The sequence below is a fragment of the Diplotaxodon limnothrissa genome, linkage group LG17, assembly GCF_057381915.1.
Source record: "Diplotaxodon limnothrissa isolate DT_005_m linkage group LG17, D_limnothrissa_male_GT1.1, whole genome shotgun sequence".
Lineage (NCBI taxonomy): Eukaryota > Metazoa > Chordata > Actinopteri > Cichliformes > Cichlidae > Diplotaxodon > Diplotaxodon limnothrissa.
In genome coordinates, this window is record NC_140612.1 from 7,204,569 (window position 1) to 7,219,264 (window position 14,696).

The 14,696-nt window shown below is 40.4% G+C and overlaps 1 protein-coding gene across 1 annotated transcript; it reads left to right on the forward strand.

The window, feature by feature from the left end:
* Positions 1-9,781: 9,781 nt before the first annotated feature.
* On the forward strand, positions 9,782-11,568 carry foxd3 (forkhead box D3). Its single transcript, XM_085375903.1, has one exon. The coding sequence runs from the start codon at positions 10,172-10,174 to the stop codon at positions 11,363-11,365; it is 1,194 nt and encodes a 397-aa protein (XP_085232029.1). The 5' UTR covers positions 9,782-10,171; the 3' UTR covers positions 11,366-11,568.
* Positions 11,569-14,696: the final 3,128 nt, after the last annotated feature.

The window sequence follows — 14,696 nt, forward strand, 5'->3', positions numbered from 1 at the left end:
ACCTGTTCTAGCCAACAGATGGCATGAAACTGTGCCCTCAACAGGACGATGGTATGTGCACAGAGTAACAGGCATAAAGTTGTTTTCTTCAGAGGCTGCCATTGCATATGGTCCCAACTGAATAAAAGGACTATGTAAAGTCATATTTAGAGCAAAAGCTGCCTCTCAAAGAGAATCATATAATGTGCTGAATCTTAGGTCCTTCTTCACTGTTTTTTAAATCATCCTTTCAATTTCAAAAGCGCACAGATTTTGGTTTCACATGACACAAAAACATCAAATCTCAGCATTATTCACTGTAAGGAAGAGGACTCCCTTACTGCATTTATTTATATTATCTGTATAGCACTTTAGAGCACACCTTTCACTTTGTTAAAAGCACCTTATCAAGCACTTTATTTAGCATTGCACTTTAAGCATGGATTTGCACACAAGTTTAAATATTTATTGACCATTTATTGGGAATTTTAAAATCAGTTGGTAGCCTTATTTCAGATCCTGCACAGCTGCTCCTCATCAAGGAATGTGGTGGTTGTCTGTCAGGAGAGAAGAATGGTGATTGAGATTGTGATTAAGGTTTACCAATAAGGAAAACTAATGCAAATGTGTGTGTGAAATCTAGGGATGAAAGTGGTGCAAATAAGTGTAAGATAATGATTACTCAGCTTTCTTGCCTGTGTCCTCTTCAAGGTGTTTGGGCAAATGTTTCACTGGGGGTCCAGACACCATTTAAAGGTTCCGGGAGAGACCATTGGTAAAGAGAGTGTGGTGAATCTTTTTGTGCTTGGGTTTCTGGGTTTTTATAATATTGGGTTTGGTGTAACATTAAAGTGTGAAATATTTATTAATATGTAAATGTGAAAATGTATTTATGTATTTATTTATTCTTATTGATATATTGTATACTGTGGTGGAAGGTTGGGATTTAAGAATTTACCTGAGAGTGGAATAATGGTTAAGTCTGTGACAGCTGAACATATTTAAGGCTGCCAGTTGTCATTAGAGGATGGATTTTTGTGCTGTGAAGAAGCTCGACAAATTAATTGTTGTAAGGCGAGCTGTATAGCAAATAATTACTTTGTTCCACTACAATTGCCTTGGTCCATCTCACTGTGTTTCCAGCCGCTAAGGGCCGCCCTGTTACATGCACAAATTGCACAAACACTCAAACACATGATTTTGAAGCTACGTACATCATTTATCATTATGGTAATACCACCAATACTACACAAGTACTGATCAAAAGGTTTAAAATCTTGAATCTGGACTCTCAATGTGTCAAAAAGAAATGTAAAAAAAAAAAGCAGTTTTGACCCATGCACATCTCCTGAACGTTGTCGGAATTTTTCACATTTTCTGTTACATTCTGTCACTTTTTATATTGGCTCAAGAACAAAACTGTGTCCATTGATCTTTTTAAGTAAACAACTGTAGCTGCCCAGCAACACTCAATCATCCCCAATGCTTCCAGATATTAACATTGCAAATTTATCATCATGCCCTAGCTCATTCGTTGAGATTTGCCACACTGGTATTCTATTTGTTCAGTGCATTAGAAAACTCCACACCAAAAATGCATTTTTCAGAACCATCAGGAGGATGAATCACGAGTCCTGCACGTACACTTGATCTCGACTACATAAAAGAACTATGCAAGGTTATCACTTAACACATGTTAACACCTTTTTACAAGGAAAATCTACTCTAACTGCTGCCTGCAGCTGTGTTCTACTCTCAAAGTGTGTGCAATTCGCCAACATTGAGTTGACCAAGTGACCAGAAAAATGATATTCAGTGTGAGCCTGCTGCCAGGTGTCATTACATTTCCCCCTATCCAGCAGAGAAAAGCAGCCACACACGCAGACATCTGTTTCTAAGATACCCTCCCAAGCTCATAACAGTGTCCTTTTTGCCTTATTTTGTGATCATATTGAGAAGCTGTGGTGTGTGCGTGTAAAAATTGAGCCTCTATCAATCTTTGAGTGTACTCATGCAACAAAGCCTGACTGGACCGAGACATTTCCTCAGAAATTTGTTATTTTCCAAAAGCCAACCAACAAACACAAGTCTCACATTTGGCCTAATGCATTCAGAAGTATAAAAAAGGCTGTATTTGACTACATCAGGACACAACAACTCACAGTTGTGCATGCAGAGGGCTGATGGTACATTTTGACACGAATTCATATGCAAAGGGCGCATGGATTTTATTTTAAAATCCCATAACACTGAGCATTGTGAAACATGTTCCAAACAGCCGCCTCCATCACTTTTCATGCCAACTCTGACATCCAAGCAACAATCCCCCCCCCCCCCCCGCCACTTCCTGTGACAACAGTATCTGCTTATGATCTCGCTGGTGGACAAGCACACAGTCCTCAAGGCTGGCTCAGTGTGTGGCGGTGGGTGAAATCCCCCCTTTTGTGCAGCAGAGTGTTGGACCAGGCCGGGTGTCCTCTTAGTCAAATCAAAGGCGCTTCCTCCGGCACTGTGGCAGAGCCCACTGCCTCTGGAGCTACTCATTATTACATGCGAAGGGGGACTTGTGATCTTTTTAATTATTCTGCACTTCATTTCTATCCCACCATTCAAAACGCAACATGAGAATTGATTGCCTCAAAGATCCATCTTTATAATCTCCCTCAGGCCCATAAATTATCCAACTTTTGGGCAGGGTGGACGAGCCATGCAGGCACAAGCAGATCCCTTTCAGAGCTAGGCGGAGGCACATCGCTGCAGTGTGTTGGGGGGAGCCAAACTGAATGGGGCTGCTCTTTTGCTCGCTGAAAAACGACAGGGAGAAAAAAAAGTACACTTGTTATCTTGTGAACCCTCAAACATGTAAGATAGGAATCTCTTGAATGTCAGCGACAGAAATGGAATTAACAAGAGATCTTTTTATTGTCACAGAAGGTCATTAGGCTGCCAATCGGGGTAATTATGGAAATGATCTCCCCAGCTCTTTGGAATGTTTTCCTGCTTCCATAAGGACTTGAAAGTGTTCAATCAGCCTCTCTCGTGGGAAAGTTCAGCCATAACTGCAAGTGTACCAGCAAAATCAAATTAAGCAAAGAGATTTCATTAGTATTTATAGCCCCAAGGCATTTGTAAAAGTATGGAGCTGCAGAGTAATGTGGGACTGTGGCGAAGAGAATTATTGCTTAATGACAAAGGCCATACCTAGAAGACATACACATGGATAATGAATAGGAGGCATTGATTACATCTTTGAAGAGGATTCTGGAGGGATTGTAAAATATTGATGCTTACTTTGGACTCCCTGCATGGATGCAAGGGAGATAACCTTGTTGTTAACCCCGCTATGCTGTTTGCTTTATTATCTGCAGACGTTCTACCTAAAAGCAAATATTGTAATGCAACACTGTTGCAATAATTTTAGATGGTTTTATCTTGTGTTTTATATAAAGGTTTTGTGTATTTTTACTGCTGTAGTTCTGTTGCTGCATTTAGTGTGAAAGAGAACTGAAGCATAGCTTAAAGGCTGCAACATCTACTCAGGCACTCTTTAGGTGTTCATGACCAGTTTAAATGTATTTAAATGGATACTGGAAGGGGAGTAAAAATAGGTTTGCTGAAACGAAGTAAGTTTATGTTTTCTTTGTGTGTGAAATGCACTTCGCCATCTGGGGTAAAAATGAAATGAAGTCAGATAGCAATGTGCGATCAGGTGGAACACCTGATTTGAATCACTGGGTCTATTCAGTCCACTTAACCTCAGAGTAATTGACAATTTAAAGGTGCAGTCCTTAATTTCAACGGACAGAACCAGGACTTTGATTAGGATGTGTGATATGCACTTCCCCGCAGGAATAACAGGCAAGGACATTTTTTTAAATAACGCAAATAGGGGAAGCCATACATTAAATGTAAAATATTATGTTTGGAGATTAAAGGAATAATATTAGGCCTGCAAGAGAACAAGCACGTTATAGACAAGTGATACTAATGTGATCTTAGACCTTTTTATACATCATTTATACATCATTTTAAGCTTCTTTGTAAGTCATACGTTTTAAACACAAACACACATTTCGGTCAATCATACAATGAAAACACCATTCCTCTCCGACCGAAAGCTTTTGTCTCATTATCTCATTTTTTTTCTCCCACAATAATTGGGTTCGTGAAGAGGTAAAGTGTCTCTGTGAAGAACTTGACAGATTATGTGAAGGTGTATTATTACGTGTAGGGCAGGGGGGATGTAGGAGGTGATTTACTGTGATGTTACATTTATTTATATATATGCATCAATAAGCAGGAGGATATTGAGTTCAGGGGTCGAGCTGAATGAGAGTTCTCTTCCATGCTTATGGGGAAAAGGTGCTTTGGATGCAAACATTAATACTGGCGCGTGAAGATTTTCATTGTGAAATCAAAGAAATGTGAGATAAGGGTTTTTTTTTATTGTTCTGCATTTCAAGAATTTTTGCAATGGCAAATAACCTCAAATCAAGTGTACTCCTGAAAACAAAGGGCCAATACAATCAAAATCCAGTGAAACGTTTATTAAATGCACTGATTTCCTCACTTTTTATTCTGAAACTTACACACTGGTTAAAAACGTGGAGATGAACCTGTGAGCGCTATTATAGGTATTTCTGAGATGCTTTCTTTATCATTTGACATCTTTGGCTGTGACTATTAGCACATCGTTTACTGTTCTTTCAGTGATTCAGTTCAAAGACGAGGTGCGCGTGTTTTGGCACCGCGCTAAATGCCCGCAATTGGGCCAATTTGCACTGTTTACGGCTTGAATCGCAACACAGTGATATTCCGATTCAGTCCTTAATCTGAATGACAATGAACCTACAAATAGGGTGACACCGCGCGTATTTAACAAGCACACAATGGCATGGTAATCCGGCTGCATTTAACTGAAGGTGTCACTTTCCCACCAGCACCTGCGAGTTTCCACGCAACCAGCCTTCTCCTGGGGGCTTCTCACTCACGGGCAGCCGTAGGGGTGGGACAGGGGCGAAGGCCGGCGTGTTTACGAGTTAAAATATTTGATATTAGATTGTAATACAAATTTATGTAAAAACAAATGAAAAAATGTGGTTTGTGTACATTAAAGGACGTGAAAATGATCAGTCAATATTAATTCAAAGCGACAATAAAGTAACGTGTCCTTCTTTGTAACCAGATACATCTCTTACGGGAATAAAATCTTTTGATTTTTTTCCCGAATTTTCATATATTACGTTCTCTTATTTTATTGTTGTTTCTCATGTTTGCTTGATTTATTTCAAATTATCTTTTATGTCACAACACGAAAATCATCAGGCTAGAAAAAAAGGTCTTCGACTTATTCTAGTGACAGACAGCTGTTTAAGCTGTGCATGAGTTTATTTCTGCTCGCCGCTTGACCCAGATATCGCCAGTGTCCACTAAGAGTGCAATCCCCCCAATTTTTTTTCAAATAATGAAAGAAATTAGTTGATTTTTTTTTCTTTTCCTACCTGAAACACAAGCATGCTGATCTGGGGGGAAACTATTAAAGGGAAGATGGAAAACAGTGGCTGTAAGTAGGAGACCTAAACTTGAGACTGGGAAATCAATAGAAAGGCGTGGGGTGTGTCCCCTTAAACGTGATATTATCGCTCAATCGATCTCCATTAAAAATATAAAACCGCATTAGCATCCAAAAACGGCCCGTGAATGAGCTGTAAATGGTAAAGTGAGTAAAGGCACGACGTTTCATGGATCACCTGCTGCAACTGCGCAGCCTGACCTGTTGAAATGTGTCTTTATACAGACGCGTCAAACAGATGGGACGTCCAACAAAACACAAACACACACACACACAGTGAGAGAGAGACAGCATACACGCTCGGATCTTTGGCTTCCATTCTAGGTCCTTTTTTCTTGCTTTTGACGTGACATGTGAGAGATTTGGCTGCGGCCGATCCAGCAGGAGGGAGGGTTAAAAAATGAGCTCCATCATATTGTTTGACAGAAACTCGCAGGTTGATAGAGTGGATTCTGAGAAGGGCTGAAAATGGTGATTTCCAAAAGAGAAGAGGAAGAAACGAACACAAAAAAGAGGAGGGGAGGTGAAAAGCTGTCATACCTGCCTTCTGGATTTTACGAGTAAAATGTGAAAAAAATCCAGTTCTGGGGAAGAAGAATGTGTAAAGTTTTGTTGTGATATTCTAATATTGAGCTATTTCGTTTTTTATTTAATGTGACAATCCAAAGATCTGACTGACTGCTGTGAAATAATTAACATAATGGTCGCAATAAGAATGTATCAGTTTATCGTCACATTGGGAGTTGCATGCTGCCCCTAGAGATGCACTCTGTCACCTGATCAGTGAGCTGCCTTTAAAGATCTGGTTTTGCGGAAAATCCGTGCAAGAATGTGAATTATTTAGCCCGCTTCAATGTAAAGTTGCATTTTTGAGCATTAATATTGTCATGTTTGCATCATGCACAACGTTTTATTATTCCAAAGACTCCCTCAAGACATGCAAATGAATAATTATATAAAATAACATTTTACAGATGTCTTAAGCATATTTTGCAGGAAAATAAAGATCCTGGTTTCACCAGTGCGCACGCGAGGTTTTACGCCAAAGTTACTTTTGAGAGTTTTACAGGAAAAGCTGTTACAAAGCTGTTTGTACTCCGAATGTTTTTGTGTGCCAATTGGGATGTTATTAGGACAGCACTTCCAAAAAACCTCCAGTAGTTTTCTACTCTAAAAAGCCCTGACGCCTGTGTCAGGAAATTATCGACAATTAAAAATATAATACAGCCATACTTTTAAATATTTATATTAATACATTTATAGAAACATATGATTTGTATATATTTATACAACTTACAAATACTTTGTATATAAGAAAATTACAACTATTTTAAAATTATTCACCCCTTCATTATTATTATTATTATTATTATTATTATTATTATTATTATTATTATTATTATCATTATTATCATTATTATCATTATTATTATTATTAGTAGTAGTAGTAGTAGTAGTAGTAGTAGTAGTAGTAGTAGTAGTAGTATCACAAAATAAGCATGCTGTCCAATCTGGTAGACTAAATAAAAATAAATTATAAGTCACATATTTTCACCTTTTCTTTTCCCTCGCCACCAAATTTTGATAATAAGCGTCTCCTGTCACCTTTATTCATTCAGACAAACTCAGCTCTGTAGCAGTCTGAGGCGTTAGCCTCGCCAGAGTCTCTCTGAGCAACGCACTCCTCCAACCTCCCAGCTTCTGCAGGTGACCTCTGAACCCAGGGACAGACGCACGAGGACGGGGCAGAAAGCAGGAATCGCGGGAGCATAATGCCTTATTATGATGACAATTATTTGTTCGGTGACCTTGCTGGTACGGCGTGCACTCATCACATGTGCTGGCTCTTTCCTCTCCATCACCTGTGCTGCCTCAACCGCCGCCGCTTCTGCTTCTGCTGCTCCACCGCCATCTCCTCTTCCCACCTCCACCCAGGAACGAGATGGCTTATTACACTAAAAGGTTTTGTCGCGCTAAGCCGTGCATGCGTGCTTAAAACGTACTTTTCATTAACAAACTGCGGAGGTATAAAAGCGGATTTATGAGGCTTCAAAAGATCACAGGAAGGACGGGTTTGAAACCCCCTCTCGGTGCTTTTGCAGTCAGGTTATATCAGCAGTTACGCCGCCTTTCACACAACACTGCAACTCCGGGATTTTTTATTTTTTGTTTTAAATGAAGGCTTGCTGCACCTGCCTTTCCTAAAAGAGGGGGGTTAGGACAGCTGTTCTGCGATCATCTGATTCTTTAAAGTAAAACAAAAATATAAGAAAACTGTAAAAATAAATAAATAAATAAATAAAATCAAACATCTGCTATACCCACGTGTCTCTTATTTTGCTCCTGTAAAAGATTTCTTCTGTAAGAAGACAAAGAAAAGGAGGATTCTTGATTGGGCCCAACATGAGTTATTCTGCTGTTAAACGCCCGAATGTAATGAAAGAAAGAAAAGAACGAACTGTGATGGAAAAAGTTTTCCTTTTAAAAAGAAAAAATATATATTGAAAAAAATCTGTCAATTAAAACTCAACTATATATCTTTTTTTTTTTATGTTTTAATCTGACAAATCCACAAAGCAAATAAGCGATTCCTTAAATACACTCTCGCCGCGCGGAGGAACAGGATGAAAGTTGACCCCAAGCCTCTGGATTCATCTTCTAAGTAGCCCCGGTATTGACGGACATCCAGATCGCGCGGGTCATCGAGAGATTAACGCGGAGCCAGTCCGATCGGAATCCACGATTCCGTCCTTTTGACCCGAACACACACGCATTATTAATGATAGTGTTTTAATTTAATCCCACTTTTAGCTTCGCCAGCTCAGGTGCCGGTGAAGAGGCGCTGTGAAGGCACTTAAGGGATCAAATTTACCCCCAAATTATACAAATTAAGTACAATAATAATAATAACAATAATAATAATTCAGTGTTGTATCGTTAATTTTATTTGAATAAAGCCCTGACATTAAGTAACTGGCTCGTGCTGATTTTTAGGTATTTCCTCCTGAGAGGTTCCAGAAACCGTGTGTACGTTCAAGGCGCCTATGTCAAGCTCGAAAATGTCTAAATTGCTGTTTTTATTTTAACACACAAACGTTAAGATAAGCCGCTTTGACAAACGGCCTAAATACAGCAGCTCGTGCTTTCCTATCAGTCCTCCCAGATTTTCGCACGCGACGCAGGAAGCCTTGTGTAAAGGACCTGACGTGCCCCCTCTGTCAGAGCTCAGCCTGCACCGCTCACCTTCACGCTTTTGTGAATAAACGTTCTCTTTGCACTCACCCGCTGCCCGCATTTCCTACTTTTTTTTCAAATGCAAAAACTCGGGTGACACGGACACGGGGGAAAGGGGGGGGGGGGGGGGGTCGTTAGCACCTCTTCCAAACTCTGAAGGAAATTCTGCATTCGTCCCATTCATCGTCGCTGCTGCCGCTTCTTCAATATTCTTCCCACCTCGGCTAAATCCTGCGGGAATAAATAGACTGGAATTCATGCTTTGCATTCGCTGCTTGGATTTACGCGACCGGGCTTTAAAGCTGGGAGCACCGAGGCATGCAATTCCAGCACCGAATGAACAGAGCAAGCAAAAATATCAATAAAAAAACATGTCTAACGTATCCTTTCAAGGAGAGTTACATGCACGGACTCTACGCTAAAATAAAGTGTGGGGATTAAAAATAAACTACGCATGCACAATTAAACAGTTTCTATAAATATATATATATATATATATATATATATATATATATATATATATATATATATATATATATATATATATAGAAGTCAATACATTCATGAACTTGAAGGAAGATTCCGTTAACTTAGCTGTTGTCGTTTTCATTCTGCAGCTGTCAGCAGAGTTCGCGTTAGCAAAGTTAAAGCTTTGGTTTGTTTTTTAACGCGGTCACATTATTGCGCGTCAGATCTTTCAATCACGCGAGCCAATTTTCTCCCCCTCCTCCTCTTCCTCCTCCCTCTGCCACCGTTAAATGGTCTATGACGGACGAACACAAAAATAAGCGGAAAGCAGCACTGCTGATGTCCCATTGTTGACAAATCCATGAAACAACTCCAGTTTGCATGGTTTAACAGAGAGGAGAGGAGAGGTGGGTGGAGGGAGGAGAGTGGAGAGAGGACAGGGGGGCGTCTGTCGTCACCAAACCACGTGTCCAGCGCTGATAGTATATCTTATAGTGGGGAGGGAAAGTAATCTATCAGACAGTCTTGTTAAAAGCCCCGGCCTTTTTCAGAGCAGCATGTGTCATCTCGGCTCGGTTCTCCAAATATCGCTCGTCCAGGAAATCTAAGCACCGAGAAGGGACGTCGGAGCGCAAAAGTCGCGCTGTCTGCAAAACAACTTCTAGGCGAGACGTGCTGCTCCCCGGGCCTGCTCACTGACCGAGTGGAGAAATATTTGTAGAAGTTTGAAGTTCCTTGTCGGCTGGACTGGCAGGCGTCCGGTTCGATCACATTTAGATTTTTGGGGAGGGGAAAGCATCCGATCTGTTGACAACCAGCAGCGCGAGCGCACTGATCGCGCGGCTGCTCTGTCTTTTTCGGCTGCAGTGAGACTTTTTTAATAATAAAAAAAATAAAACGGTGTCAGTAAGAAGTGAGATGACCCTGTCTGGAGGCAGCGAACGAGCCAGCGACATGTCCGGCCAAACTGTGCTCACAGCCGAGGACGTGGATATTGACGTAGTGGGCGAGGGAGATGAGGAGGGCATGGAGAGGGTGGACAGCGACTGCGACAGCCCAGGAGACGGCATCTTGCACGACCTCCGGGGGGAAACGGGAGACGAGGAGGTGGAAGACGAGATCGAGGTGGAGAAAGAGGAGATGACGTCCGGGGTAGGGAGTCCGTGCTGCGAGAGCGCCGGGGAGGCAGAATCGGGCACCGGAAAAGGAGAGGGTCACGACCAGAGCGCAGCGCCAGGTGCGATCCAGAAGCCCAAGAGTAGCCTGGTAAAGCCGCCTTACTCCTACATCGCACTTATCACCATGGCTATCCTGCAAAGCCCGCAGAAAAAGCTCACCCTCAGCGGGATCTGCGAATTCATCAGCAACCGCTTCCCTTATTACCGTGAGAAGTTCCCGGCGTGGCAAAACTCCATCCGTCACAACTTGTCTCTCAACGACTGCTTCATAAAAATCCCTCGGGAACCTGGTAACCCCGGCAAGGGCAACTACTGGACCATGGACCCCGCTTCAGAGGACATGTTCGACAACGGCAGCTTCCTCAGGAGGAGGAAAAGGTTCAAGAGAGTTCAGCCAGATGTGCTCAGGGACCAGACTGCTCTCATGATGCAAAGTTTCGGGGCGTACAGTCTTGGAGGGCCCTACGGGAGACACTACGGTATCCACCCGGCGGCGTATTCCCATCCGGCTGCTTTGCAGTACCCGTACATCCCCCCTGTAGGTCCCATGCTGCCCCCGGGCGTCCCTCTCCTGCCCTCGGCGGAGCTAAACAGAAAAGCGTTCAACTCTCAGCTCAGCCCGAGCCTTCAGCTTCAACTCAGTAGTCTCAGCACGGCGTCTATGATCAAATCAGAGCCTTCAAACAGACCTTCATTCAGTATAGAAAATATAATCGGGGTGTCCAGTGCCTCCTCTTCCTCGCCGGGCGCAGCTCAGGCTTTCCTGCGGCCTCCTGTGACCGTCCAGTCGGCCCTGCTGAGCGCGCAGTCCCTCTCTCTGACACGGACCTCAGCCGCTATCGCGCCCATCCTCAGTGTACCTTCAAATATTATTTCTGGACACGTTTTACCCTCAGCGGCGGCGGCGGCAGTGTCCAAATGGCCTTCACAATGACTTCAAACCGAAGAGAAAGCAAACTCTTATTTTTATATAGAGAAATTATTACTGGGAAGTGTGAAAAGCACAAATTTATAGGCAGCACTGGACTGTAAAGCCATGTAAAGACTGTTGAAAAACAGAGAACAAAAAACGAAAAAGAAGATTTTTTTCTGTACAGGTAATATTTGTAAATATTTGTATAAAAAAAGACAAATGATTTTGCCAGTTTGACTTTTACCTGTTCCTTTCTCCCCTTTGTTCCTGTTTGAGATCTGTGGTAATTATTTTACGTTTTTTTTCTCCTTTCCTTTTGTAACAGAAGCTCAACTGGACATAGTTACTTTGGCTTCTTTTTCATACAAGACACAAAACCTCTGGAAAAAAAGAGACTGTTTATAATAATAATTTTTAAAAAATACAAATATATGTAATTCTATGTAGCTATATTGTGTTGTAAACTGAATTTATTTGTAAATAAATCTAAGAAAGAATTAAAAATCAATTTTCATTATTAACATTCTTAACATTTTTGACACGTGATTTGAGAAAAAAAATCGCATTATTTCAAGGGAACATTTTTCACGGTAAAAAAAAAAATCGTAAATTTAATTTGAATAACTTCACAGTTCGTGTAAAGCATACATTATTAATATTGCTACACAAAAAAATCGAAGCTGTCTTTTTTTTTGTTGTCTGTTTTCAGGCTTAAAAATATCGAATATATAAAATATTATTATTAATAATAATAATATATAACATATATGTTTTTAACATTACTTTCAATGTTTCATTTTATCAGCATAATTCAAAGTATTTCATTATTTAGAAATTGAAATAGAAAAAAATTAGTTATACTTTACAGTTTACTTTACACTTCCTAAGGATTAGAATTTAACAAAATATATTTTTTTACTGCTGTTGCGATTGACGTGGTAGCGTTTAAAAACATATTTAAAGTTACAATTTAACAATAGTATGCAAATAAAAATAACTAAAAATACTGACAAAGGTGTATGAATAATATGTAATCGTAAATTTTAAAATAAAAAAATAAAAAACTTGTAAAAGCTTTGAGATTAGCTTGCTATAGAGTAAATTCAATCCTGAAAATTTGCGCGTATGCCTACCTTATATTTATGCTTTTTGCAGGAAGGCATACATCTAATTTGTATCATATTTCAGATGATGGGATGTGGCATAAAGAGGTGAATATTGAGCACAAATCAGTGTAGCCCTTTATTAAAGTATTTACCCTGGAATTTCCTGACAATGCTCCCTGACAGGGGGTTACAGTTTAGACCACAGGTTCACCATCACATCACACGCTGTACGCTTTTGCGCGATATTCTGTGGCTTGGCTCCTATAAAGGTAACAATTTCGCAGTTGTGTCTGGCTAATCACTTTTACACAAACAGCAAGTGGTGTGCGTGTGTGCATATGAAAGCGAGAGTGTGAATGTGTAAATGTGTGTGTGTGTGAGAGAGAGAGAGAAAGAGGGTGAGCGCGAGGGGTTTTAGGGGCTATATTTATCTGATCCCCATGGGAAAGAGAAAAAGGCCTCTCTCTCCGCTCCAATTCACTTTCAGACACCGAAGAAGGTGCTGATGATGCAAAAGTCTTCTCCAATGTCACCGTGACATTTCTACTTACTAAATTCATTATTATTCAGACTATTGATATCATTCAAATTACCTACAGCAGTGACTGTGATGTTATTATTTTAAAGACCAGTCTTTGATTATTTATCTACTGAAACATAAAAATAATATATAAATTAAAATGTGAGACATTGTCTGCATTGCACTGCCCGTAATAGATTTCTGATCATTTCTGCCATTTTTTCCCCTTGCCATTCGATCATGCGATTATAAAATGACAAGGCATTAAATATAGCAAGCTCTACAATGAAGTGATGGCTAAAGAGTACAGTTAGAGAAAGGTGAGTGAAATTTTGGGGGATGCAGAAATATTCAGAAAAAGCATCAAATTTTAAATACCAAAAAGACTCAAACTTGCACTTGTTGAACCTGTTTATTTAAACCTCTAATTTATTTCTTGTGTGACGTGTTTACATGGCTACGAGCGGGGATTCAGACTCCACAAAGCAACATTAACCCAGCCTCGCGCGTCTGTCTTATAGGATGCGAGCATCTATAATTACACTTGCAGTGTTGCAGTGTGAAGCCCGGGTGTGAGATCTTGCAACAGGAGCGATGTTGCAGGCTGACAACACCTTGAGGCCGTGACATCCATGCCGCTAGGGGGCGTCAACATACACCTGCGGCTCTTAATTAGGGTGATGATAAATAAAATAAATATTTGTGAAAACCTGAAATAATACATCAACATTTTCCACCTAATTTTCTTTCTTCTTTGCACACACACACTTCCTGCTGGACAAATTTATCCGAGTAATCTAACTGCAAATTTGATTTTAGATCATAAGTGATGTTTTACCATTTACTATTATTTTTGTAGTTTGTAGTAACATTGTAGCAGAGTATCTGCAAGTGGGTTTTTTTCCCTTTAAGCTAAAATTGGTAACGTTAATTGTGTTAATATTTAAGATACAACACAGAGAGGAAACACCGAAAGCAAAGCTTTTGTTAACGACAGAGCACTAAATTCCTGAACCGAAGCTGCAGTGCTGCAAATACAGGCATGAACAAGATTTCTAGCAGCACGGGCCTACTTAAAGGGTAAGCCAGTGCAATAATAACAATAACAGAGTTAATGGCTATTATTAATATTATTATTACTATTATTAAAATTAAAATAGCTTAAAGTTATTTCTTACTTGTTGTTTCATCAAAACCAAGCGCAGTTTCGTGTAATTATGGTGCAAACTATGGCGCACAATTTGCTAAACGAACGAAGACGCTCATTTATAGACGCTCGCGCGCCCGCCCGCACGGGCGCACACGATAATGAGCCATGCAGCTGCACGTGCTTGTGCACAGGTGGAGAAAAGCCTGGGTTGTAGTTCCCACAGCTCCACCAGACAGGCTATATTAGTATCCAAGCACAATCTGTAAATACAGCTCGCTCTCCCGCCCCTCTCTCTCTCTCTCTGTGATTCCTGACTTGTTTTACCTCCATATAACCTCCTGAGCGGAAAGAGTTTATGTAGAGGTTGTTTTTTTTTTTGTATTTTTGTTTTGTTTTTTAGTGCTGATTGTGCTTGTGGCTATGATAGGTAACAAATCCTTTTTTTTAGTATATTATCAATGCATAAATGTGTCCAGTCAGCATTCGTGATATAAAAAGAGGTCACAGCTCTTTTTGAACCTAAAGTTAGATTATCGGGAAAAACAAAAAACAAAACATAACATTTTTTTTTACTTT

Bases quoted from the DNA above. Each gene is read 5' to 3' on its own strand.
- foxd3 (XM_085375903.1), top strand. From the start codon at position 10,172: ATGACCCTGTCTGGAGGCAGCGAACGAGCCAGCGACATGTCCGGCCAA.